Genomic DNA, 27,897 nt, shown 5'->3' on the forward strand with positions numbered 1-27,897 from the left:
GGCTCAGCAAGGCCCACCCCACACAGCCCAGTCAGAGCAGGGTACACAGGGGCCTCTTCCAAGTATTCTCAGGTCCGTACCCAGACACGGGTAGTGGCCTCACCCCACACACTGGTCCCTGGCCTTAGTCACTGCACCATGCCTGGTGCATCCTAAACCAGAGGGCCAGCGTGTAACAGGTGATGGCTGCGGCCAGAGAGGACACAGGCAGCCCCTGCTGCTCATAGACACTACAGTGTTTGTCTGTCTGTTTGTCTGTCAGATTCCAGAGGGCCAGCGTATAGCAGGTGATGGCCACAGCCAGAGAGGGCACAGGCAGCCCCTGCTGCTCATAAACACTACAGTGTGTGTCTGTCTGTCTGTCTGTCCGTCAGATTTTTCTTTACTTTTGCACGTGCGCTCTGGGCTTGGATATCCAGCCATGCCTTTGTCCTGCCTGCCAAGCTGGGCTCCAGGCCCCAGAGTGTCCACTCAGACACATGCCAGTCTGGGCAGGTGGCTACATTGCTCTCCCAGGCAGAAGGGAACAAAGGACCAGTGGACATGACAGCCCTAGGATATGATGGGTGGCTATGATGATCACCCATATTCCTGGCCTCCAGCCCATGGATTCCCCCCGCCTTCCCACACCAGGCCCCTCTCCTGTCTGCAGTTGAGGGTCCAGTTTTGTGCCATCCCACCCACTGCAGAGCTGAAGGCTGTCAGGGTCCTCCTGGCCACCCACAGACTTCTCCTTGGGGAACCCAGGGCCTCACAGCAGGCATCTGTGCTACACAGTGGGAAGAGAAATTGGGACTATACAGGTGTCTGAGGGCTGGAGCACCCCAGGCCAGCAAAGTGTTACCCATTTTTGAGCAGTGTGTGCCAAGTGCGCTGGGCCATGGTGGCCACAGCCAAAGCTCTGGGGCAGCAACCAGCTCACCCGAGTGGTGGGTGGCCGGTTCTGCCCAGGGGAACTGGGTCAGGGGCCCTTGGGACTGTGCCATACAGGTCAGGGTGGGGACCCCAGCCTCCCTACTTCTGACTCGATCCTCACCAAGGGATGGCCCAATTGCAGGGGACAGGCTGGTTTTTTGTGTCCACCTTGGTGCACTGGGAGTGCCAACCACCATCCAGCACCCGGTCCAGGGAGCCCAGGCCGGGCCTGTGGTGGCTGACAGCAGCTGCTGTGACCCTTGTATATTACACAGTCCTGATTTCAAACTTCAGCCTATTTAAGAGAACACTTAAAACACTGTTTTTAACCCTTGTCCTTTGTGAAGCATGTTCCTGTGTGAGGGGAGGCTCAGGCACCCGACTGAGTGCCAGGCTTCTACAGGCCCTTGGCCCTGGGCGCCAAGGTGTGAGCAGCAGGTCAGGGTCCTGACCCCTTAACCCAGAGGGTCTTGCTGAAGCCACCTTTTCATATCTTTCTCTTGAATTCTGTTTTAAATCGGAATAAATTTTGTTCCTAAACTCTGGCTCCCTTGGGACTGTTATTAAAGTGTGGGTGTGGGAAGTGGGGTCAGAGCAAGCTTAAACCCGAGGCACCTCTGACCGTCACCCAAGCATCACCTGATCAACCAGTGTGCCTCTGCCGTGAAACATTAGGTCCCCTGTGCTGCTCACCAGGAGGGGGGAGCCCTTGCCCGGTCCCCAACTCCTGCTACAGGACTTTAGGCCAGCGATTCTCCATCCCCAGCTGCCACCGTTGCTGGGGGGTGGGGAAGGCCGACCTGGGGAAACGGCATGAGTGGGTAGGGTGCTTGCCACCCAAACAGAAAGACCTGGGTTCAACCCTGTCCTTTGGAGTGGTCCTGAGGCCCCAGCACTGAGGACACACAGACACGCAGGCCCACAGAGCTTGCTGGTCGCCAATTTGGCCAGTCCATGAACTAAGTTCAGAGTTTGTCTCAAAGATCAAGGTGGAGAACAATTGAAGATACCGATGGTCTCCACAGGCACACACACAAAAAGTGAAAAAAAAGTGCTCAGTGGCATGAAGTTCAGTCCTACAGCTGTCCACCAGTCCCCAGCACCAGCTTCAGAACATTCCATCTCGGTAGTGAAGTCTGTCCCCATTCAGCACCCACACTCCCACCTCCTGTCTCTGTGGGTCTAAGCAATCAGCAGTCTCCTTCGTGTGGGACCCTGGGCATCACTGGCCCATGTCCAGGTTCATTCGCCCTGGAGCAGGGCTCAGAATGCCCTTTTCCTTTTCATGGTTGTATATTATTCCCTCCGAGCTGGAGAGATGGCTCAGTGGTTAAGAGCACCGACTGCTCTTCTAGAGGTCTTGCATTCAATTCCCAGCAACCACATGGTGGCTCACAACCATCTATAAATGGGATCTGGTGCCCTCTTCTGGCCTGCAGGCATACATGCAGGCAGAATGCTGTATACATAATAAATAAATCTTTTTTTTTTCTTTTTTTTTTTTTTTCCGGAGCCGAGGACCGAACCCAGGGCCTTCCGCTTGCTAGGCAAGCACTCTACCACTGAGCTAAATCCCCAACCCCCAATAAATCTTTTTTTTTTAAAAAAAACATTCCTGGGCTGGAGAGATGGCTCAGCGGTTAAGAGCACCCGACTGCTCTTCCAGAGGTCCTGAGTTCAAATCCCAGCAACCACATGGTGGCTCACAACCATCTGTAATGGGGTCTAACGCCCTCTTCTGGTGTGTCTGAAGACAGCTACAGTGTACTTATATATAATAAATGAATAAATCTTTTTTTTTTTTTTGGTTCTTTTTTTTTCGGAGCTGGGGACCGAACCCAGGGCCTTGCGCTTCCTAGGTAAGCGCTCTACCACTGAGCTAAATCCCCAGCCCGAATAAATCTTTAAAAAAAAAAACATTCCTTCTTCCACTGGGTAGGTTGTGGTATCTTCATCTCTACAGCATTAGGGTGACTTCCAGTTCTTGGCTGCTGGGAAGCCAGTCAACAGAAGCTTGGTCTATTGAGCCTTTGGCTGTCGGTGTCCTGGAATCCACCCCTTAAGAAGACTGGCTGGGTGACACAGTAATTCTGTATTACCACAAATGGTCACTTCCCATGGCATCACACCATTCCACCAGCTATGGAGGGCGGCTCCAAACCCACTCAATGACTTCAGGGTCTCCAGTGACGTGAGCGTGGGGAAACACTGTGTGCCTAGCAGTGGGGTCCCCATAAAACAGCCTTTACTGAAGGGGGGGTGAAAGATGGGATCCAGGGTGTGAGATGGGCTTCCCTTACATCAGTCATTCGGAACTTTGTTTCTATTGTTGTGTTAAACCCGTGACCAGAGGCAAGCCAGGGAGGAAAGGGTTTATTCAGCTTACACTTCCCGGATCACATTCCATCACTGAAGGAAGTCAGGACAGGGACTCACACAGGGCAGGAACCCAGAGGCAGGAGCTGATGCAGAGGCCGTGGAGGGCGCTGCTCCCTGACTCGCTCCCCGTGCTTGCTTGCTCAGCCTGCTCCTTATAGAACCCAGGACCGCCAGCCCAGGGACAGCACCACCCACAGTGGGCTGTGCCCTCCCCCGTTGGTCACTGACTAAGATGACTCTAACTTATGTCACGTAGGCATGAAGCCAGCAGAATGGTGCCTTGGGACACCAGTGGACATTAGAGGAGAACTTGCAAGACTCCATTCTCTTCTACCATGTGGGTTCTGGGTATTGACGTGGGCTTGGAGACGTGTGTAGCTGGAGCAGAGGAAGGGCCTGACAGGCAGGTCCGAGGACTGCAGGGAGGACGCGGAGTGACAGTCAGAGCCAGTCAGGGACCAAACAGAAGTGGCTGAGATTGGACAAGGTGCTGGCAGAGGGTCAGGAAGGATGGTCGTTGGTCTCCTCGGCAGTGTAGTTGCCTGTTATTCCACCAATGTCCAGCAGGTGTCGCCAGAAGACCGACACAGCTGCAACCAGGCACCTCTGACCGCAGTCACCGCAGCCTGGGAAGGAGGGTCCTGAGTTCGAGTGCAGCTGTGAGGCCAGATGCCATCCAGGAACAGCTGTGGCATAAACCGAAAGCAAGGAACAAGTTCAGATGTGTGCCTGCGGCCGCGCTGCTCAGCACCAGTCATGTTGTCACCTGACTACACTTCCAGAAGACAGGGGTTCGATTCCAGCGCCCACACCTGTGATTCCTTCTTCAGGGGACCCAATGCTCTGTTCTGGTCTCTATGAGTACTCCGCGTACATGTGCATAAATGCACATGCTGGCAAAGCACCCGAGTACACCAAAGATATATATGTATAAATATGTGTGTGTGTGTGTGTGTGTGTGTGTGTGTGTGTGTGTGTGTGTGTGTGTGTTTATGTTTTAGGATGCATGGTTTCTCTGTGTAGCCCTGGCTGTCCTGGAACTCGCTCTGTAGACCAGGCTGGCCCCTAACTCAGAGATCTGCTTGCCTCTGCCTCCCAAGTGCTGGGACTAAGCAAGTGCATCTAGTTTGTTTGTGTGCCTGTTTGTTTTTTAGAAAGAAACAATGTAAGAGTGAGAAGAAGGCTCAGTGGGTGTGGAAGCTTGTGGACAAGCCTGACCACCTGAGTCTGATCCTTGGAATCCACATGCTGGAAGGGTAATAATCAACTCAAAGAACATGGGACGTGCACACGTTCCTGGCATGTGCAGCCACACACAACAAATAGACAAATGTAATTAGACAAATTTAAGAAAAAAGACCAGCAGTGACAATGGTGGTGCACACCTCAAATCCCAGTACTCGAAAGGCAGAGGCAAGGGGATCTCTGTGAGTTCAAAGCTAGCCCGGTCTACAGAGTGAATTCCAGAGCAGCCAGGACTACACAGAGAAACCCTGTCTTGAAAAAGAAAGAAAGAAAGAGAGAGAGAGAGAGAGAGAGAGAGAGAGAGAGAGAGAGAGAGAGAGAGAAAGGAAGGAAGGAAGGAAGGAAGGAGAAGAAAGGAAAAGAAAAGAAAGGGCTGGAGAGATGGCTCAGTGGTTAAGAACACTGACTGCTCTTCCAGAGGTCCTGAGTTCCAGTGACCACTTGGTGGCTCATAGCCATCTCTAATGAGATTGAATGCCCTCTTCTGGTGTGTCTGAAGACAGCTACAATGTACTTATAAACTAACAAACAGACAAACAAAAAAGAAAAGAAAAAGAAAAAAAGCCCAGCACATTAGAAAAAAATAGACAACAGGTTCCTGTTAGCAACTGATACAATGTCTTCACAGAGGTACAGGAAACCGACTGGGCAGAAGAAGACGGTGTAAAAATTCAGACAGGGTCTCACTGTGTGACACAGGCTGGTCCATGGCTCACAGGATCCACCTGCTGAAACCCCTGGACCCCCGCAGAGGGGGGGGCACAGACGGTATCAGAGTGAGGCTTTGGTCCCCACTGGGGTATCTTGAGGGCCTTGTGTCTGGTCCCAAAAGGACCAGGCAGGGTACTATTCTCCAGCTACTGCAAGACCAGGCTGGTTCTGAAGCTCCCCCAAACCCCCTCCACCTTGCTCCCCATGGTGGCAGCATAAGTCTCAGTGGGCAGGGAAGCTCCCCCTGGCCTCAGTGACCCCGCCCCGCCCCTATCTCACTTCCCATCTGCAGCAATATGAATCAACAGTCAACTGAAGTCAGCCTGAAGCAGGCGTGGGCCTGCCAACCTGTCAACGTCCTGCCACCGACCCGGAGTAGAGGAGGACAAAGACTAGGAAGTTGTGTGTTCCTGGGATCAAACACCCTTTCCGAACCCTACCAATCCATGAAGAGGCTCCGGGCTCTGCTAATCTCCGACAGCTAGAGATACATGAGCCAGAAGGGTCTAGAACTTTTAGTTTGAGTAGTCTGGGGTCTGAGAGGCTCAGCCCAAAGATTCAACTCTCAGAGTCCTTTAGTGTCTGTCACCTTTACTCTCCAACTCCCTATTAAAGCCTCCCCTCCAGCCTTTCAACAGCTCTGCTTCACTTCTAGAACTCATCACCGTCTGGCATCCTGAGAGTTGTTTTGTTCTGCTTGGTTTGGGGTTTAGTTGGAAGGCAGAATTGGCTCTCCCTCCCACCACATGAGCCCCAGGGATGCCCACTGATACAGCTCACTGTCACCAACTTTTAAAACATTTCTGTTTAGTCCTCTGTGGCGCAAAATAGAAGCCCTCCTGTTGTACAGTAGGTGCTCCAGAAACACATCAGTCCCTCTCGCACTGATTCCTCTGCTTCTTCCTCTAGGACCCAAGGGGCCAGACGTGACCCTCTGTCTCCTCCCTAGGTCTTGGGGGAGCCCCTGCCTTTACTCCATGCTTCAGTCTCCTCAGTTGTCTGTCACATTGGTGCGTGTGCTGAGGGAGCCCAGACAGACACGGAAGCAGAGACTTCCCTCCCACCTCAGCAGTTCTGAAATCAGCCCTTAGCAATAGCTGTGCCCACTGGTCGCTTCCTACTTGGCCCAGAGAAGGGGGCAGCTGGGGCCAGCAGTGTCAGAAGCCCAGGGGTGAGGCCACTCTCCTAGGGAAGGAGGAAGGAGGCTCAAGTGAGACACCACGAGGACTGTGCTCCCCAGGAGGCAGCCACCCCTCCCTCTCCAGCCACTGGAGCTTCCACCACCGACCTGTCTGGCGGGCACGGCCAGGTCTGGGCAAGTTGGAGGGGGCGGGAAGCAGCACCTAGGTCCCCGCCCTGTTTCCAGCACCCAGGCCTCTTGAAGCCTTTGCCTGGGCTCCCACAGGCCCTGGGCAGGGACACGGGGGTCCTGGAGGGACCTCCACCCCCCACTCCATCCAGAGAAGAAAGAATCCGGTAGCTGGGGCTGTGCAGGCTGCAGGAGCAATGTCGCCTGGTGGCCTGTGAGGCGCCCACCATGGCCCGGTCCCTGACTTGGGGCTGCTGTCCCTGGTGCCTGACGGAAGAGGAGAAGACTGCCGCCAGAATCGACCAGGAGATCAACAAGATTTTGTTGGAACAGAAGAAACAAGAGCGCGGGGAATTGAAACTCCTGCTGTTGGGTGAGTGTGGGATGCAGCACCGAGGCGAGAGCGGACTGGGTCGACGACTCCCGAGGTAGCAGTGGCTCGCTTGCAGACCCAAATTCTAGACGGGTGAGCAAGGTTTTAGGAAGCTGGCTCTCTCATTCATGGCTGAGCCATGCATCCGGCTGCGGGGAGGTGTCCCTGGCGAGCGCTGCCGTATTAACACACCCGTATGTGTCACGGGAAGGGAATGAAGGTGAGCCTCGGTTCAGCCTGGCCCAGGGAGGGGCTAAGCCTCTTCCTCCGACTGCCTGAACCGGGGCTCCAAGCTGCTAGTCACTGGGTCATGTCCACCAAGGGCCTTGTTCTGGGCTTATGAACGTTTGTTCGTTCGTTCATTCGTTCATTCATTCGTCCATTCATTCATAATTCTAAACTCTTTTTTTCTAAGATTTATTTATTTATTTTATGTGTATGAGTACACTGCAACTGTCCTCAGACACACCAGAAGAAAGCATCAGATCCCATTATGGATGGTTGTGAGCCACCATGTGGTTGCTGGGATTTGAACTCAGGACCTCTGGAAGAGCAGTCGGTGCTCTTAGCCACTGAGCCATCTCTCCAGCCCAATTCTAAACTCTTGAACCGACCGAAGTGTTTCCTGTCTATCAGTTAGTAGTACTTGGGACACTGAGGCCGGAGGGTTGTGAATTAGAGGCCAGTTTAGACCATGTGAGACATTGTATCAGAAATCGATAAAAGTGGGGAGGGGGTAGAACAGGAACTGGGGTTCAGCAGGCAGAAAGACCCCTGAGTATTAGGGAGATGCTGGCTTCCATCACAAGGCCACATGAGCCAGATGTCAGAGGTATAAATCTGTCACCAAGCATTCAGGAGACGGAGGCAGGAAAATCAGGAGTTTAGGGTCACCCTGAGCTACAGAAGGAATTTAAGGCTGATAACTGAGACATCAGAATTGCCACAAGTTCAAAGCCACCTGAGCTATGTACTGAGAGCCAGTCTAAATGATGATGATGATGATGATGATGATGATGATGATAATGATGATGATGATGATGTCATCAAAGAGGAACGAAACAAGGCCCATATGCGGATGAAATAATTACAGCTCAATAAGTGCTTTTTAATTCCTATTTCTGAAATGGGAAGTTTTTCTTCCTTTTAAAATAGTTCTGGTATAGCATAAAGCCACATTCCACCCCAACTTCACCCCTCAGACGGGAGCCCCCATGACTCTCCCTCAGAATCCTCCATACACACATTTGGCTTCCTGGCTCCACAGAGAATCACCTAATTCTCCTGTCTTTCAATGTTTGGTCACTTTGACAAAGAATCTGTGGGAGCCCAAGAAGGTTCGAATGAAGGATTTGAATTTTTGAGGGAGATAAGATGGCTCAGGGGAGAGGGGCTTGCTGAAGAGACCTGTGACCTGGGTTCAAAGCTTGAACTAGCAACGATGAAAAGAGAAAAGAGGGGCTGGAGAGATGACTCAGGGCTTAAGAGCATTGTTCTTGCAGAAGACTGAGTTCAATTCCCAACGCCCACATCTCAACCATCTGTAATGGGATCCGATGCCCTCTTCTGGTGTGTCTGAAGAAAGTGACAGTGTACTTACATACATAAAATAAATAAATCCTTTAAAAGAGAGAGAGAGAGGAGAGAAAAGAGACTCACTAAAATAGACCTGTGACTTCCACATGCATGGCCCCCATCACACCTCTGATAGTTCAGAGGAGTGTATTCTGAGTCCTGGAAGCACTGTTCAGGGATGAAGCCCCTTCCTAGAGGCCCCTAGTAAGGGCTGTGGACGGCATCTTTGGGGAGCCCTTGCACGGTGCCAGTGAGGCCTTTGATCCATGCCTCCAGTAACAGAAAGAGAACGAGAAATGGGAGCATTTAAGAAGTCCACACTGGGGGCTGGGGATTTAGCTCAGTGGTAGAGCGCTTGCCTAGGAAGCGCAAGGCCCTGGGTTCGGTCCCCAGCTCCGAAAAAAAGAACCAAAAAAAAAAAAAAAAAAAAAAGAAGTCCACACTGCCTGAGCCCCTCTTCCTGGGTCAAGATTCACAGCGACTGAATCTGCTTCATATAAGCCATTTCTCCCTCTTCCTCTGCCTTGATCCATCAAGCCTATGTTTCCTCACTGCAGCAGTATGTCTGCGATGTCTAGCATCCCTGGCTCCACCGCACAGCCTTTGCGCTTGCCTCCTCTGAGCTCTCAGCCTCTGTACCCTGGACATTGCAAGCCCTGGCTCTTTGCTCCACGGCAGTCTGAGCACAGGGCTTAGATCTTAGGACAACAGTGTTGTCCGGTTGTCCAAATCGCCAATTCCCAGATAGTCTTCTTCCTCCTTATTTAGATCGGTATCCAAAGTCCTCTACTTGCTCAACTAATTGTGTCTCTAATTACACAGCAGACAACAAAAGGGCAGGGATTGAGTCTGTCTTCTTCATGCAGAAGAACACACATGGGTGGAGCTCAGTAAACACACCGTAAAAGATGGATGACTGGATGGATGGATGGATGGATGGATGGATGGATGGATGGATGGGTGGATGGATGAGTAGATGGATGGATGGGTGGATGGATGGATGGATGGATGGATGGATGGGTGAATGGATGGATGAGTAGATGGATGGGTGGATGGATGGGTGGGTGGGTGGATGGATGAGTAGATGGATGGGTGGGTGGATGGATGGATGAGTAGATGGATGGGTGAATGGATGGGTGGGTGGGTGGGTGGATGGATGAGTAGATGGATGGGTGGATGGATGGATGGATGGGTGAATGGATGGATAAGTAGATGGATGGATGGGTGGATGGGTGGGTAGATGGGTGGGTGGGTTTGTGGGTAGATGGATGGGTGGGTAAATGGACAGACAGAAAGACGGATAGGTAGGTGGATATTTCAATTTATGTGTTGCTATATGGATAAATGGATACATGATACATGGGTGGATGAGCAGGTTGATAAATGAATTAGTCCATTTTCTGGACAGATTCTCCCTAGTCTTTCCCAGCCTTTCCCTGGCTTTCTCTTACGGTTTCACTGTAATCATTTTTCACCTCTTTGCACCTTTTCACCTTCTTCCAAGTCAGCTGGGCCAGTGTTTGTCCTCTGAGCAGTGACAAGGTTTCATTGCAGACCTTGGCTGTCCCTTCTTTGTGGATGCTTTTCAGTCCATTTGAAAACAGGAATTGAATCCAAAAGTATACAATTTCTTTGCTGGAGTGGGCAAGGATTTTGAGGAAGCTGGCTGGGGTGAGCCTGGGTGGGGATAAGAGGGACATGTCTCTGCTAAGAATGAAGCAGCTTGCATGTTACCAAGAGCAAAAAAAAAAAGTCAGAATGAAGGCATAAGTGGCCTTTGCTGAACAAGGCCAGAGAGGTAAAGCAACTCGCCTGAAGCCACACGGCTCATGGTTTAGTCCCACAGTCTTGTATTCCTCGTGTGCTTCTGTCCAGCAACCAGTGACAACTATGGAAACAGGCATGGGAAGGTGTCAGTATCTGCCTGGGGTCTGCAACTAATCTGAACCAGCTGTGGTAGCCTTGCCCCTCACATGCTCCATTTCCTGGGGTGTGAGGGAAATTCTGGATCCTCATGCCACCCGAGTCGAGCATGACTACCCCCACATGCTGTCCCCAGCCTGGTTGCACTTCCTCCTGCCTTCTCCAGAAGGAAGCAGACACTTCCTGTCTGGGTTGGGCAGCCTGGCCAGGTGGAGAGAGCTGTTGCCACAGCCGAACCCCCTGTGGAAGTTTCTGGAAAGAGATAAATACCACAGTTGCCCGTAGGCGCATTGGCTCTGTATGCTTCAGAATAGTGATGTGTCACAGGCTGTGTTCGGGTGTTTCTGTCTCGTGTATGGAGGCCACAGTCCACACAGGGCACCTGTTTTAGTCCTTTGTTTCCTTGTTTTGTGACTGCTTCATGGATTCCCTAGGGCCCTGCAAACAGCCCCAGGACGCCTGTATCTCTAACTCTCAGGCTGCTAGTATTTAAGGCGTGTCCTACCATGGCTGGTCCAGACCAGATTATTTTAACTGACTTCTTTTGGTTTTTCATAACAGAGTTTCTCTCTGTAGACCTGGCTGACCTGGAACTCACTCTGTAGACCAGGCTGGCCTCAAACACCCAGCGATCCTCCTGCCTCTGCCTCCCGAGTGAGTGCTGGGACTAAAGCTGTGTGCCACCATGCCCAGCTTAAGTAACCTTTCAAAAGGGTTATTTTACTTTCATTTTATTTGCCTGGGTGTTTGTCTATGCAACATGTGTAAGCAGAACATGAAGGGCCTGAGGACAAAATAGGATCCCCTGGAGCTAGAGTCACAAATGGTCGTGCTGCTAAGCGGGCGCTGGGACCAAACCTGGGTCCTCTGCAGAGCAGCCAGTGGTGTAAGCGCTGAGATTCATCTCCAATCCCCAAGCTCTATATTTTATTTTATTTTCTGCCACGTTGCCCAAAGTGACTTCAAAGTACCAATCCTCCTGTGCCAGTGTTGACCACCACTATGGGAGGGAAGTAATATCACTGGGATTGGAGAAGTGGCTCAGCGGTTACAGCACCGGTTTCCCCAGCTCGCACCTGGACTCACAGCCACTTGTTTTGACTCCGTTCCAGGGAACCTGGCGCCCCTTCTGGCCTCTGCAGGTACTGCATGCACGTGCACAAAGAGGCAAAATGCCATATACAAAAAATAAAGTGAAAAACAGATTAATAGCAAAATCTAAAAACTTATGTCATTGAACTACAATAAAGTGTGTGGGTGGAGCTTGTAACTGTTCTCTGCCCTTCAGTCAGAAGTGGGGTGTGAGTATTTAGGAATGACAAGGAAGTCACAGGCCATGTCCTGTCCTGTTGTCCCTTCCCACAGCATCCCTTCCTACAGGCCTTCCCACAGGCATCAGTGGTAGAGGCTGTGTAGGCCGACACCCTGGTCTTCCTCTGAGACTGGTATCATGACCTTTCTGAGTCCTTGTGCCTTCTTAGAAATTGCTGATCATCTGTGACGACTGGGCAAAGACATTCAGTATCTCAGCCAGGATCTCAGTATCTCAGAACAAAGGGAAACATACGCTATCACCATCATGACTAAAGCTGGGTACAGGAACATGAACCACATCATAATGTACAAGTCAACTGGATCCGTGGCTTACACCTGTGACCCAGGCTTCTCGGAGCTGACCAAGGAGGCTTGTGAGTTCCAGGCCATTCTGGGAACTCAGTGAGACCCTGTCTGAAGAGTAACAGAGGGCTAGGGGTATGACTCAGAGGTGCAGCCCCACCCAGCACCCCTAGGCAGGGGCTGTGGGCGTGGTTAGGGGTGGAGCCCTGTTTAGTGTGCAAACCCTACTGAGGGAACACCCCCTCCAGCATCCGCAGGCTCTGCTCCACACACAGCTTCCTCTATCCCTCACAGCAGCACCCCTGTCTTCCTGAAAATATCATTAATAACAAAGACTTTCTGAGAACCTTGGGGAACTGAGTCCCAGAGAGGAGCCATGCCTCTACCTGTCCTGTCCACGTGACCCTCAGATTTTCAGACAGTACCGCTGTCTGGCTGCCTCCCAGTCCCCTGAGGCTCCTGTCATCAGAAGGACCACAGGGCCCTAGTCTGTTCCTCTCCCGTCCTTTCTTTTTATCATGTAGCCCAAGCTGGTTTTAAATTTACTGTGTAGCCAAGGATGGCTCTGAACTCTAATCTTCCTGTCCCCATCTCTGAGTGTTGAAATGGCAGGCTATGGCCTCTGTGCCAGGTTTATGTGGTATTAGAGATGAAACGCAGAGCCACACGCACGGCAGGTGAGCCCTGGACCTTGTTCCTTTTTCTGTTCTTGTAACTTTTCTCACTTCCTTTTGGGTGAGCCCCTGACCCTCATTCTGGGGAGCCCCAAGCAGTTGGTCTCCACTTCCCTTCCTTGGAAAGGCTGTGTGCAGTGTACCCAAGGGACGGACAGTTAACAAGCTGGGGCTAGTCTCTTGGTTTCTACCACAGCGGGTTTGTTGCTTTGGTCCATTTTGTAGGTGAGAGAGTGGACGCCACCTCAGGATCAGACATGCTCTCAGCATCAGAGTCAGACAGCAGGGAGGTGCGGTCTGAGCTCCAGGCCCTGGACCCCAAAGGAAGACTGTAATATAATCATTACACACCATAGAGCCACGGCTTCACTTATGACTGCCCTGGTGATGAGAATTCTATTCTGTTCCCTCACTAACGGTCCTCTTCCTTTTGGGCATGCCTGCCATGCCAGCCCTTGGAAGATGAGGCGGGTGGATTATGAGCTCCAGGCCTGGGCTACAGCGAGTACTTCCACCCCAGCGGAGCGGCCGGAGAGACAGTTCGGCACTCACAAGCACTGGCTGCTCTCGAAGCGGACCAGGGTTGAAGTCCCAACAACCACAGCTCGCTCACAATTGTCTGCAATGCCGACTTCAGGGAACCCAAAGCCCTCTTGGAACAATACAGGCTTTGCACACATGTGACGGAGGCACACACGTAGGCAGCACACATACATGCAAAGTAAAATGATCAAACCTGAGAGAATGGTCCTAAAGTGTCTTCTTCCTGGAATGGGTCTGGCAAAGCAAACCACTATGGAAACACTTGAGTGGTTTCAGTACCACTGGACCGGGCTGCAGGTAAGTGGGCATCTCCCACCCTGTGGCACCCTGGTGGCAGGAACCTTTACAGGCCCTGTTCTTACGGCTGCCCTTACAGCACAAGAGCAAACCCATGGGCCAGGTTCTGACTAAACTTTATTTATTGGTAGCCAGGAGTACAGCTCAAGCACATCTGCCTTGCCCGTGTAGCTGCTGAGTTCTATTCAGAGCTCAGTTCAGCCACACAATGCCACGGGCAGGGAGATGTGATGTGATTTCCACGTGACCCCCCACTTTCTCATTTTGATTTCTTTCCATATTTGTACTTGTGTGGTGGTGTGTGTTCATGTTGAGGTCAGAGGTCGAGGGCAGGCATATCTTCTTTTTTATGTTACCATTGTTCTTTCTTTCCTCCTCTTCTTCCTCTTCCTCCTCTTTCTCCTCCTCCTCTCCTTTTTTTTTCTCTCTTTTCTTTTTTTCGGAGCTGGGGATCGAACCCAGGGCTTTGCACTCGCTAGGCAAGCGCTCTACCACTGAGCTAAATCCCCAACCCTCCTCTTCTTTTTTTAAGACACAGTTTTTCTATGTAGCCAGGCTGACCCCAAACTCACTATGTAGACAAGGCTGGACTCAAAGTCACAGAGGTATTCCCTTGCTGGGAATAAAGGCATGTGCTACCACCAACCAGCTGGCATTTTCATAATTAGCGATCAGTGCGGAAGGACCTGATCATTGTGGATGGTCCTGGGTTCTATAAGAAGCTGACTGAGCCAGTCAAGGAAGCACCCTCCACAACCTCTGCACCAGCTCAACCTGCACTGTGCGTGTTCCTGCCCTGACTTCCTTTGATGAGGAACTGTGAGGTGGAAGTGTAAGCCAATAAACCCTTTCCTCCACAACTCGCTTTTGGTCATGGGGTTTCACCACAGCAATAGAAACCCTGACGAGAACAGGGACCCATGTTGCTTCATAGTGGTGGTCAGCTGGTCTGATCTAGAATCTTCTAAGCTCCACCCACACTGTAAGGGAAAACAATCTAGACCAGGTCGGCCTCTAGCAGAGCCTGACAGGGCTTGTGTAAATATCTGTAGCTGAGGGTGAAGACCCCACAGAGTTGGGGTCGGGACTAGATGAGAGGGTAGCAGTCACCTCTGCTTCTGCCCCACGGGGGGCTGTGCCCTGCAGCCCTGGGCCACACAACCGTCCTCTCTAAAGCAGCTGTGTTGGGCATTTTGGCATAGCAAGGAGAGGAGTAACTAAAATGCTGTTCCATACTGAGCAGCCCAAGATTCCATGGACTCTGTGGGCACCGTGGGTGGCGTGGGCAGCGTGATCACCGTGTGCACCTTGTGTGCCGTAGGCATTGGGTACACCGTGATTGCTGCTGGTGCCATGAGCACTGTGAGCGCTGTGTTCACCGTGAGCACCACGTGTAGCCCTTACCCCTAAGCACGCTGTTTGTCCCCAGGGCCCGGTGAGAGCGGGAAAAGCACGTTCATCAAGCAAATGCGCATCATTCACGGCGCCGGCTACTCTGAGGAGGACCGCAGAGCCTTCCGGCTGCTCGTCTACCAGAACATCTTCGTCTCCATGCAGGCCATGATTGAAGCAATGGACAGGCTGCAGATCCCCTTCAGCAGGCCGGACAGCAAGGTGAGAGAGAACCAAGTCCCCCGTGCTGTTTGCCATTTCCAGAGGTGGATGAAAAGTCCCAGCACGGGATCCCAGGAACATCCAAAGAACCACCAGTCAGGCTCCCCTTTATGCCAGAAACAAGCTTACTGGAGCAGTTGATTTCTTTTTATTTATCTATTTATTTTACTATTTATTTTATTTTAAACTGTGTCTGTGCATGTGAGTGCAGTTCCCATAGCGGCCAGGGGGGTTGGGGATTTAGCTCAGTGGTAGAGCCCTTGCCTAGGAAGCGCAAGGCCCTGGGTTCGGTCCCCAGCTCCAGAAAAAAAAAGAAAAGAAAAGAAAAAAAAAGAAGGGTTGTTGACCCCAAAGGGGTTAGTAGCCACACGTTGAGAACCCATAGCGGCCAGAAGAGGCCGCTGGATCCCAGGGCTAGAGTTACACTTGGGAACAGATTGATGTGGGGCTGGAATTCAGGTCGTTTGCAGAGCATACATTTTAGCCACTGAGCCGACTCCCCAGACATGGTCTTCCTTTTCTCTAAGGTCTCAATGCTGTTGGTTTAGGACGTCCTGATGAGGTCTCTTTCATGGCTCCATCTCCAAACATGCAGAGATCCCCAGGGTCCTGCTTCACTTGGGGTTGCAAGGTTCGGTTCACAGCCAACTACAAGCTTTCTGACAGGCCCTTGGGGACACGGACCATTTCTAGCTCTTCTGACCAGGGTCACCCATATGTTCCCCAGCCTCATGATACCCTCATGACAGCCTTAGTAAAATCCCCACCCCCGTGGAGACATGGACAACTCCCTCTCCTTCCCAAGGTGCCAAAGGACAGAGACACCATCTGCCAAATGGTCGCTTGGGTTTCAGAGAGTTTCTTGGGTCACCTTACAGAACATACTGACGGCTGTGGGTGCTCCTTCCACCTAACAAGCCTCGGGGAGCATAACCATATAGGGATGGGCCCTGCCACTAGCCTTCCTCAGCCCTTAGACTCCAGTCCTTCCTAGAGGCCACATTTAAGGACCAGTTGCAAGTACCAGGTGCCAGGGAGTGGCTGTGTACTCAGATATGGCCCCAGCCCCCCTGGGGGGTGAGAACAGGCTCAGCTGGGACGATCTTCCACCCCAAGCCCTGCAGAGACAACAGGAGACTTGCCTTTAAGATCCCCCAGGCTGCCTAGGTCCCCAGGGTCCGGAGGGAAAAGGTTTGCCTCCTTGCACATCCTGCCTGTACACATACAGACATGCACACGCACACAGCACAGGAAAGTGCATGCGTGAACACATGAGTGTGAACGTAGGCACTAGTATGCACAGTGCATCATGGGGGTGTGAGCAAGGCAAGTGTGTGGGAGACTGAACAGAGACAGCAGGGTCTGGCAGGGATGCCTGCCTCCCCCTCCCAGGAGGCCCTTGCTTTTCTCTGTGCCTCACTCCATAAAGTGGGGACAACTTCAGTCTCTTACTTCACTGGTGGGAAGCCTCATGCATGGTCCTTGACACCCACAGCCCATCTGGAGTCAAGACTTCTCCTTGGAGGAGCCTAGAGACAGCAGAGCTCTGGGAGAGGTCTTACTGGAGGAGGGGTATTTGTAAGTAAAGGCACAGAATGATGAATAGTAGTTCTCTAGTACCACCCCTCAGATGCTGCCTTTCCTTGTGTAGGCCCGTGTATGAAGGGATGCGGCCGGTTAGCCCTGTAGGATCTGTCAAAATGGCACTAGGATGGAGAAAGGGAGAGAAGGGTGTGTTTTAGGGATGGCAGTGGGACCTACAGTTCCCGCAGGCTGCGAACCTTTCCCCTTCCCTACACAGCAGCACGCCAGCCTGGTGATGACCCAGGACCCCTATAAAGTGAGCTCGTTCGAGAAGCCATATGCAGTGGCCATGCAGTACCTGTGGCGGGACGCGGGCATCCGCGCATGCTACGAGCGGAGGCGTGAATTCCACCTGCTGGACTCCGCGGTGTAGTGAGTCTAGGATTGGTGGGTGGAGGGGTCATAGAATCGGAGCACGGGGACGCGTGGCCAGTGGTCATGTGGGGAAGGTCTCAGGGGCCTGGCCTCGGGATGTGGCCAAGGAAGGGACACCCAGGGGAAGGGAGGGGCCCAGGGAGAGAAGTGGTCTGCAAGGGGCGTGGCCAGAGTTGAGGCAGAGTTTCAGAACGTGGAGCGCGGGAGGTGGGGGGTGGGGTGGGAAGGGAACACAGAAAAGGCTTCACCTAGCTTCCTCCTCACAGTCTCACACAGTCTCCCCCAACAGCTACCTGTCACACCTGGAGCGCATCGCCGAGGACGACTACATCCCCACTGCGCAGGACGTGCTGCGCAGTCGCATGCCCACCACTGGCATCAATGAGTACTGCTTTTCCGTGCAGAAAACCAAACTGCGGTGAGCACTCAGCAGAGGCCTGGCCTGGGGAGTCCTTGTGTAAGAGCTGGGTTTCCTGGTCCTGCCCTTCAGGGAAAGAAAAGTTGACATTGACCCTTCTGTGGACTAGCCTGAAACCTTGACAGGCAGAGTGAGGTACCACAACTGGAGAACAGATATTCCTGGAGAAAGGACATTGTTATTAGGGTATTGGAGGATGAAGAGGAGTTCTTTAGTTCTAGTCTTCAAAAGGATGCTGCTGGGGAAGTGAAGACAGATTGTACGGTCATCACAGGAATGGAGGGATGGCTCTGGGCTGCGGGAATAGAGTGAGTTCTGGAGTGGTTAATAGCCAGGGGAGAGGGCAAGCAAAGAAGCCACCTGCAGTGAGGAGACTAAAGAAGAGAAAGACGTTTGGGAACCCCATTTAAATGGTAGGAGCAGGTAGTGCCAAGAGACTGGACAAATGGCAGGGGTGAAGAAGGATACAGGGAGAGAGGACTATGGGATCACTGCTAGGGCCACCTGTAATATAGAGTGGCTAAGGATGGGTGCAGGAGATGCTGGGTTATACCGGTCACAGCACATTCCTGGGGAAGTTTAGTCTGGATCCTCCAAGTGCTTTGGAATAGATCTCACACCATCCAAACCAGGTGATCCCCAGGGTTTGCCACTGATGTGCTGAGATCCACAGGCAGAACATTGCTGGGAAACAGGGTGGTGGCCATGAGACAAGGGCATAGATACTTGTGGAGGGGCGTGGATATGCTGAGGGAGAACAAAAGTGGAGGGTGGATGGATGGGTGGGTGGGTGGGGGATGGGAGGATGGGTGGATGGGTGGGTGGATGGGTGGGTGGATGGGTGGATGGATGGGTGGGTGGGGGATGGGAGGATGGGTGGATGGGTAGGTGGATGGGTGGATGGATGGGTGGATGGATGGATGGGTAGATGGGTGGGTGGATGGATGGGTGGGTGGGTGGGTGTGTGGGAAGATGGATGGATGGATGGATGGATGGATGGATGGATGGATGGATGGATGGATGGGAGGACCATTATTGCACATGGTTTGCATGTGCTGAGGAATGGTGTCCAGCTTGGAAGCACATGGGACACAGAGCTAACGTGTGATCTTTCTTGGAGAGCTGCCTGAGCACTTTGTGGTCTGGCATAGAAACTCACAAATGCTCTGGTGACTCTCTGTGACCTAGAGTGAGGTTTGAGACAGTGATATCAAAAGTCTGTCACCAGGCCTGTCTGTCTGCATGTCCCATTTTTTTCTTTTTGAGACAGATTTTTTTCTATGTAGCCCAGGTTGACCTTGAATGAGAGAGATGTTCCTGCTTCTGTCTCATGAGTGCTGGAATTAAAGGCGTGCCCCACGGGCCTGGTCCTGCTTCTGTGTGACGTTGCTTGTTGTGCAAAGGGGATGTGTGAGCCTTTGAGACCTGTGACTGCAGAGCTTCCTACGTGTAGATAGAGGAACTCTCTCTCTCTCCCCCTCAAGTCCGGCTGCTGAGCTTGCCTCAGCTTCCCTCCTCTCGCTGAGGACTTTGTGTCATCTACACTTTGTCACAGCTATACTCAGGAAGGTGACACCAAGATCCATATCAGTGACCCAGTTTCTAAGAAGCCACAGGAAGGGTGACGTCCATGCTTTTGTTGTGATGGAGGAAGGGAACGGGGTGCTCTTCTCGTTCAGCTTTGCCACACAGGGGAACCAGCAGAGGACACAGTGGCCCATTCTACTGATGGGAAAACTGAGCCTGAGGAATTGTGAACAGAATTTCTGTCGGGCCCTGTGTCCTATACTCTAATATCCTTATGCCTTGCATGTATCTGATACTGGTTAATTAATTAAAATTTTAATTGTATGTGCATGGTCTGGGATTGTGCATGTGAATGCAGGTGGCTGAAGAGGCCAGAGGGGGCAGTGGATCTCCCAGGAACTAAAGGTCTAGATAGTTGTGACCCCCCCCCCCCCGCCATGTGGGTGCTGGAATTGAACCTGGGTCCTCTGGGGGAGCAGCTGGTGCCCTAACAGCTCAGCCGCCTGTTTCTTCAGCCCTAATGACGTGACTTCAGTCTTGATGTCTTTTTTTTTTTTTAAAGATTTATTTATTTATTATATATAAGTACACTGTAGCTGTCTTCAGATACACCAGAAGAGGGCATCGGATCTCTTTACAGATGGTTGTGAGCCACCATGTGGTTGCTGGGAATTGAACTCATGACCTCTGGAAGAGCAGTCGGGTGCTCTTAACCGCTGAGCCATCTCTCCAGCCCCAGTCTTGATGTCTTAAAGACCATGCTTATCTGAGTGAATGAACAACCTTCCTGTGATTTTTGTGCTGTATGTGTGTGAACATCAACTTTCACCTCAGGTTCATGGGCCAGCATCTCTCACTGAGCCTAGAGCCTCTTCAGCCCTTCCTTAGCACCCCCCAGTCTCAGCTCCCTTTCCCGTTGCTATGACTACAGTTTCATGCCAAGAATCCAGAACCACACCTCCTTGCCCAACTCCTCAGCCCTGGGGTTTATATTCTTATTAACACACACACACACACACACACACACACACACACACACACACGAGAGAGAGAGAGAGAGAGAGAGAGAGAGAGAGAGAGAGAGAGAGAGAGAAAGGACAGAGACAAAGACAGAGACAGAGAGGAGAGAGACAGGGAGACAGAGACAGAGAGACAAACAGAGACAGAGACAGAGGGGAGAAAGAGAGATTGAGGAGGGAAGGGAGAGAGAAGGAATCTCATTCCATAGCTCAGGCTAGCCTTTTGCTTGTTCTGTACTGCCCCAGCTTCCGTAATGTGGCCAGCATACAGCAGGTGGCACAGCTGTGCAGTGTGGTCTTCTGTCTGACCACAGTAGGCCTCACACCTCTGTGCGGCTGTGTGTGCCGGTGAGCAGGGACCTCTCCATTGTGAGTCTCTTCCTTTGTCCTCAGCATCGTGGATGTTGGCGGCCAGAAGTCAGAACGTAAGAAATGGATCCACTGTTTCGAGAACGTGATTGCCCTCATCTACCTGGCGTCTCTGAGCGAGTATGACCAGTGTCTGGAGGAGAACAGTCAGGAGGTGAGGAACTGCTGCCTCAGGCGCAGCGCCCAGGGGCTAAGGAGGGCCGGTGAGATCCCACGCAGCTCTGATCTTAACCCTCCATCTTTTCTGTGGGGTCCCCAAGCTCACCTCGGCACACACAGGGGTCCCCTCCTCTGCTGGCCTCACCAATGCACAGCTGTAGCCAAATTACATCTCAAGTCACATAACGTGACACAACCTCTGGGGGGTCACTGTGCCCTCAGTCCTGTTGCTGGTGGCCATGGTGCGGCTCAACATCTTTTAGGAGAGTGGTTTGGTGTCCCCATTGCAAGGGTGGTTCAATATAACACACACACACACACACACACACACACACACACACACGGGTTTGCTCACATTCTCAGTCCTCCTGGCTTGGCCTACCTAGTGCTGAGATTGTGACCAAGCAGACACAGCTCAGTCTGAAGCAGGGACACCCCCGATTCTTATTTAGTCCTGGGAGTTGGAGAGTGAGGTCGGAGTGAGGAAGGGGCTGAACCACTTGAGTCCCAGGTTCCTCTCAGTGTCTGGTGTCCTTGGCTGTAGGCGCTCAGCCCGTGTACCTCCTCCTTACAGTCACTGGGTTAGACGGCTCTCTGCTGACTGGTCGTTGCCAGTCACATCTTAGCTCTATGCAGGTGATCTGCTCTAGCATCCAATCAGACACTGATTTCAGAAGAACGTAGCTCAACACAGGATGTTGTGCACACAGGGTCTAAGGTCTCACCCAGACAGGAGGCTGCATCATCCCCTGGGAGAGGACATCCTGCTAGGGTCACCACCCACCTCTGTCTCCCACTCAGAACCGTATGAAGGAGAGTCTCGCTCTGTTTAGCACGATCCTAGAGCTGCCCTGGTTCAAGAGCACCTCGGTCATCCTCTTCCTCAACAAGACAGACATCCTGGAGGATAAAATCCACACCTCCCACCTAGCCTCATACTTCCCCAGCTTCCAGGGTAAGTTGTTCCAGAACATTTTATAGCTTTCACCTCCCAAAGGTAGTTTCCCGGGGAGAACCTTCTCCAAGGCTCAGCCCTTACATGGAATCAGCAGAAGCTTCAAAGAGAATAGGACTCTTCTGCTGCTTCTGATATAAGTCATGAGCTTCAGTTTCTTCCTCTGTGGAGTGGAAATTAAGATGATCCTCTTAGCAGATGCCACTGAACGAGAAAAGATTCTATAAAAATCGGTTTCTGTTTTCACCATAGGGGTGGAACTGCATGACCTTGAACATAATAGGCAGTGGCTCCACCCTGACATGGTACCTAGCCCCTCAATGAGGGATTCTAGGCGGGGTTCCATCCTGACCACGCCCCCAGGCCCCGCCCTGTGGATTCTAGGTGGGGTTCCATCCTGACCACACCCCCAGCCTCCCACTGGGGGATTCTAGGCAGGGATTCTACCCTGAACACACCTCCAGCCTCTCACTGGGGGATTCTAGGCAGGGCTTCACTCCTGACCACGCCCCCAGCCCCTCAATGAGGGAATTCTAGGCGGGGTTCCACCCTGACCACACCCCCAGCCTCCCACTGGGGGATTCTAGGCAGGGCTTCACTCCTGACCACGCCCCCAGCCCCTCAATGAGGGAATTCTAGGCGGGGTTCCGCCCTAACCACAACCTCAGTGTCTCACTGGGGAGTCCTAGGCAGAGCTTCACCCTGACCACACCCCCAGCCTCTCACTGGGGGATTCTAGGTGGGGCTTCTCTGTACAGGAAATCCCCACATGTCCTATACTATAGTTGTCATAGCTTCATCAACCCTTTTTTAGTAGTCTCTATTTTATCTCATTTGTGTAACCTTTTTTTGTTTTTTTATTTTTTTGAGACAGGATCTCTGTAGCCTTGGCTGTCCTGGAACTCAGTCCAGGCTGGTCTCAAATTCAGAGATCCACCAGTCTCTGCCCCCAATGTTGGGATTGAAGGGGTGCACCGTGACTACCCACACTCAGCTGTATATTGATGCAGAAACATATGACACACATAAATAGTATTGAAAACTCACCTTCCACAAAGAAAGGCAGGTTGAAGCAGCTAGGCGGGACTGCCGTTTACCTTCCCTCAGATCTGTCTTGGAAGGGAGGTAGCGTTTGGAGCCCTGGGAACATAGAGTGCTAGAAGGATCCTCTCTCTGTTGCTGAGGACACCATCCGGGCTTGGACCAGCTGGTTTGCCTGGCTCAAGGTCTCATGGTCAGGAATTTGGGTCTCTCTCTCTCTCTCTCTCTCTCTCTCTCTCTCTCTCCTTTTTGAGGCAGGGTCTCACTGCATAGCTCTGACTGGCCTTCAACTCTGTAGACCAGGCTGGCCTAGAACCCAGATCTTCCTCCTGTGCACTGGACCACAGGCGTACACCACCCGGCCTAGCACGATGGTCAGGGATTTGGGATAAGCTGAGCTAGGTAAGACTGCCTGGTGACTGGGACCAGAAAGACACAAGGTGCCACCTCCCAGCAGTCCAGTGCTATGTGCACTGAGGTATCTTTCCCTATCTTGCTGTCCTCCCCCATTCTGGACCTCATTGTCCATACCCAGAATTGTCACAGTGGCTGCCTCTGGGTGGCCAGACTTTCCACCATGTGGAGACTGCCTCTCATGATCAAGTCTCAGGAATGTTTGTGTCACAGTCGGTTGACCAAGCGAGGCAGGTTCAACACGAGAGGAAGCTGCTTTACCTAATGTGGAGGGCGGCAGGAGGCCGTGCCAGCCAGCTTGGAGCTAAGTTCTCTCATTTCTTGTGGCTCTTGGGACAGAGGACTGTGCCTAGGGCCCTAAACAAACAGAAATGAGTTTCATGCCAACTTAGGAGACCCGAAATCCAATACTGGTGAACATGAGACACCCACTGTGAACCAGGCAATGATCTGCAATGCTGGGCAGATGAGATTCTGGAGACTTTTATGGCAGTCCACCTCAGCTGTGGTCCATGCTTGACACTAGGTCAAAGGTCACTCAAATTCAACCCTGGTGACCCCTGGTATGGGAATTTGACCACTGACTTCATTGTAGCTGAGAGCTAAAATCTGTCATGCTCTCACCCCAAGTGAAGTTCTGGTCACTCCCAACCCTGACTTAGCTGAGACATCTCGAGAACCAGGCTGTGGCGTAGAGAGGCTGGGAGGAGGAAACAGGTAGTTTGGAAGGACTGTTTACAACATCAGGCTTGCACAGTACCTCACTGACTGTTCTATCCCACGACCACAGCAACTCTTGTAAAGGAAGCATTTTCTCACTGGTTTGTTTACCTCTGAAACTAGTTTGTTTATCTCTGAAACTCAGAGGGTTAGTTTGTAATCATCATGGCAGGAAGAGGACAAACATGGTGTTGAGCAGTTGTGGAGAGCTTCACATCCAGATCCTCAGGAGCAGGCAAAGAAAGAATGAGACAGCCTGGCGACTGATGGCTTCTGAATCCCCAATGACACATCTCTTCTTCCAACAAGGCCACACCTTCTACAATAATACCACACCTCCTACAACAATACCACACCTCCTATACAAGGCCACACCCTTCTTTTTTCTTTTTCTTTTTCTTTTTCTTTTTCTTTTTCTTTTTCTTTTTCTTTTTTTTTTTTTTTTTTTTTTGGAGCTGGGGACCGAACCCAGGGCCTTGCACTTGCTAGGCAAGCACTCTACCACTGAGCTAAATCCCCAACCCCTTCTTTTTTCTTTTTTCTTTTTCTTTTTTCTTTTTTTCGGAGCTGGGGACCGAACTCAGGGCCTTGCACTTGCTAGGCAAGCGCTCTACCACTGAGCTAAATCCCCAACCCCAAGGCCACACCCTTCCAACCAGGCCACACCTCCTACAAGAAGGCCGCACCTCCTTACTCCTTATCCTTCCCAAACAGGTCCACCAACTAGGAACCAAGTATTCTAACACATTGGCCTGTGGGGATAGCTCTCATTCAAACACCATGGACAGATTCCAGAAACCTTATTTACCACTGAAATTTCCTCCAGGTGTTTTATATCCTGTGATGATTTTTTCTTTTCTTTTGTGGTGTAAATTAACCCATTTATTTCGGGCTGGCAAGCCTCAGATGGTAGGGCTTCTACTGATCTCTCAGTTCCTTCGGTCTTCTGATGGCAGACTTCACTGTCTCTGCAGAGGTGGTATTGTAGGTCCAGGCCCCACTGGTCACTGTTTCCATGCAGGGACCACAGTGCCAGATGCCAACGGCTTGTCTCTTCATCTTGGTCCTGTTGCAGAGGAGCAGGTGTACTTGGCGTGCAATTTTTTTTTTTTTGGTTCTTTTTTTTCGGAGCTGGGGACCGAACCCAGGGCCTTGTGCTTCCTAGGCAAGCGCTCTACCACTGAGCTAAATCCCCAACCCCGCAATTTTTTTCACCATAGCAGGTCCTGTATTTCCTGAGGATTGCAACCTTCTTGGTGCGTTTAGCCATGTCACCGGAACTGGAGCCCAAGCCGACATTTTTTTCATAGTTATTTGCTTTAAAAGACTAAAATACCTGAGGATGCTTAAGGTGCTTACCTAGCAAGTGAGAGACCCTGGTTTCTATTCCCAATATTGCCAGGAAAAAAATTAAAACCCAGGCAGTGGTGGGACACACCTCTAATCCCAGCACCCAGTAGACAGAGGTAAGATGATCTGTGAGCTCAAGGCAGCCTAGTCTACAGAGTGAATTCCAGAACAGCCAGGGCTACACAGAGAAACCCTGTCATGTGGAAACAAAAGATTGAATCTGAAGAGGCATTTCCCTAGCTCAGTGAATAAAGGGTGTGGCACGCAAGCATGGGGACCTGGGTTTGAATTCCCAGTGGCATAAATAGCTCAGTGAGCACGGTGTTGGGCAGATTCAGGAGGCATCACCAGACAGACCACCTAGTACCAAGTTCAGTGAGGCTCTGACTCAGAAAAGAGCTACAGCCCAGGTGGCCCTCTGCCCCTGCACCTGAGTATGCACACACATCAATGCACCCACAACCACGCACATACCGAGTAAATACAAAAGAAAACTCACGGCACTTTGGTCAGATTAAAAGAAAAATAAAGCAAGCCCATAGAGTAGGGTGTGTCCATTGTAGAAATGGAGAAACTGAGGCACAGAGAGGGGCAGTCACTGGCTGGCAGTTGAACCAGTGAGGAACAGATTGGGGACAGGGGTGGGGGACAGGTGGAGGCTGCCTGAGTCCTGTTCTGTCGATCTTTGCCTGCTTCCGTACCCCTACTCCCAGAACTGAGGTTATAGGCTCATGCACAGGCACACTCCTGTTTTTCCTGGGTGCTGGGGATTCGAATTCAGGCTTGGCAGCAAGTGAGCCACCACCCTGAAAGCAGGCAGGATTCGAGCCCACACTGTTTGCAGCCAGAGTTCACTCCCACTCGGCCCTGTATGACCTCCACGTTTCCCTAAGGAGATGGACAGTGCGTAGTGAGGAGCACATGTGCTGAACACCCAGATCTCTGGACGCTCACAGAGTTCCCACTGCGAGCAGCCCCCATCCCATTTTAGCACTCAAGTTCTCAAACTGAGCCCCACCAGGCCATTTCAGGTCACATGAGCAACTCTTACACGGTACATCTTCTCCTTCCCATTGGCTGGCCTGACAAACATGGCACCTGCCCTCAGGAAGGATGGCCCGAGTGGCTCTGCGCACCCCTCCCTACCCTAGTGAAGGATCCCCAGAACGTCACAAAGCTCTAAGTTGAATCCCCAGCACCACACAAACCCGGTTGGATGCTGCTGATCCACCATCCTGCTCTGGGGAGGTGGAGGCAAGGTGGTCAGGAGTTCAAAGTCAGCCAGGGCTACAGACTGACCTGGAGACCAGCCTGGGTTATATAAGGGAATCAGGGTGATCTCAGGCTACGTAGGGAGTTTGAGGCCAGTCTGGGCTACAAAAAGGAGCCCATCCAACCCCACGCCCTCTCTGCAGGACCCCGGAGGGACGCAGAGGCCGCCAAGCGCTTCATCTTGGACATGTACGCGCGCGTGTACGCGAGCTGTGCAGAGCCCCACGACGGTGGCAGGAAGGGATCCCGCGCGCGCCGCCTCTTCGCACACTTCACCTGTGCCACGGACACGCACAGCGTCCGCAGCGTGTTCAAGGACGTGCGGGACTCAGTGCTGGCCCGGTACCTGGACGAGATCAACCTGTTGTGACACGGGGAACCCGAAGCGGTGGTGGCGAGGACACTGCGCCCCCTGGTGGCCACTCTCGGAACTGCAGGCCAAGGAAGTCAGTCCAGAGTCTGCTCCCCACGGGGCCTCCAAGCCCAGCCCCTCTGTAATTTATCCCCTCACTCTCCTAGCTGTTAGAGAAAGGACCTTTAACCCCAGCGCTCGGAGGCAGAGGCAGGAGGATCTCTGTGAGTTCCGGGATCCTGGGCCAAAAACAAACAAACAAAACCGGATAGAACTGTCCGGGGCTTGTGACTTCCCAGGGATCCTGTCCAAGTCCTCCTGTGGGCCTCATGCTGGGTAAGTGAAATGTGCAAGGAAGGAAGTTCTACTTGCTGTCTACCCATTGGTTGGACTGAGGTAGACTCCAATTAAAGATTGACTTTTGATATATCGTATCTGTGAGGAGCCCTCTGTCCTCAAATTCCGGCCCACAACACTTCAGCGTTGCCCCATATCGCTGTGCGTTCCGTTCTCCCACGACCTCCGTGGGTCTCACTCTATCTTACCAATGGGGAAACTTAGGTCGGTGAGATGGCTGGTGAAGGCGCCTTGTCACTAAGCCAAGTGGACTGAACTGGAGTTCAGTCCCACGGACCTGCTCTGCAGACAGAGGGAACTGAGTCTCGTGAGAAGTCCTCCATCTCCTCAGGCATGCATGGTGGTGACACACCTACCCGCGCAGATAAATAAATATAATTTAAAAACAAACATGCAGAAAGGAAGAGAGAAATATCATCTCAGCTCTCGGGTGCTGAGGCAGGAGGATTGCAAGTTTCATGTCCTAAATTACAGCTCAGCGTTCTCACAGCAAGGCAGGGGACATGAACAGGGTGCTGACTCAAAGAGACAATGTCAAATCTGGACAGGGACTGGAGTGAGGGGGGTTAAGAGGGTAAAATGCAGGAATTGACAGCTGTCTCGATCATCAGCAAGCCCCAGGTTTGGTGAGAGACCCAGGGAGAGACTGAAGAAGACGCCGGACCTCTGAGGACATCACAAGAGACACTGAGGGCATAGAACTGAGTCATCTGCTCTCATATTTTGTGTCCACATCACCCCGTCACCCACAACCTTCCCATGCCTTCTGAGCACTGGAGTTAGAGATGTGACTGTCTTCAGGGTCCTGGA

At 52.0% G+C, this 27,897-nt stretch overlaps 1 protein-coding gene across 4 annotated transcripts; it reads left to right on the forward strand.

Moving 5' to 3' along the window:
• Window positions 1-6,290: 6,290 nt before the first annotated feature.
• On the forward strand, window positions 6,291-27,164 carry Gna15 (G protein subunit alpha 15). 4 transcript variants are annotated; one of them, XM_006241021.5, is made up of 7 exons: window positions 6,303-6,932; window positions 14,991-15,175; window positions 16,980-17,131; window positions 17,424-17,552; window positions 20,492-20,621; window positions 21,428-21,581; window positions 26,522-27,164. In XM_006241021.5, the coding sequence occupies exons 1-7, from the start codon at window positions 6,788-6,790 to the stop codon at window positions 26,746-26,748; spliced, it is 1,122 nt and encodes a 373-aa protein (XP_006241083.1). In that variant the 5' UTR covers window positions 6,303-6,787; the 3' UTR covers window positions 26,749-27,164. The 4 variants fall into 4 exon arrangements, with proteins under 4 accessions (XP_063120419.1, XP_063120420.1, XP_006241083.1 ...); NM_053542.2 differs by having other exon boundaries at window positions 6,519-6,932; window positions 16,977-17,131; XM_063264349.1 differs by lacking the exon at window positions 26,522-27,164 and having other exon boundaries at window positions 6,291-6,932; window positions 16,977-17,131; window positions 21,337-21,581.
• The last annotated feature ends 733 nt before the right edge of the window (window positions 27,165-27,897 follow it).

Source organism: Rattus norvegicus, chromosome 7 (assembly GCF_036323735.1).
Source record: "Rattus norvegicus strain BN/NHsdMcwi chromosome 7, GRCr8, whole genome shotgun sequence".
NCBI classification, from domain to species: Eukaryota; Metazoa; Chordata; class Mammalia; order Rodentia; family Muridae; genus Rattus; species Rattus norvegicus.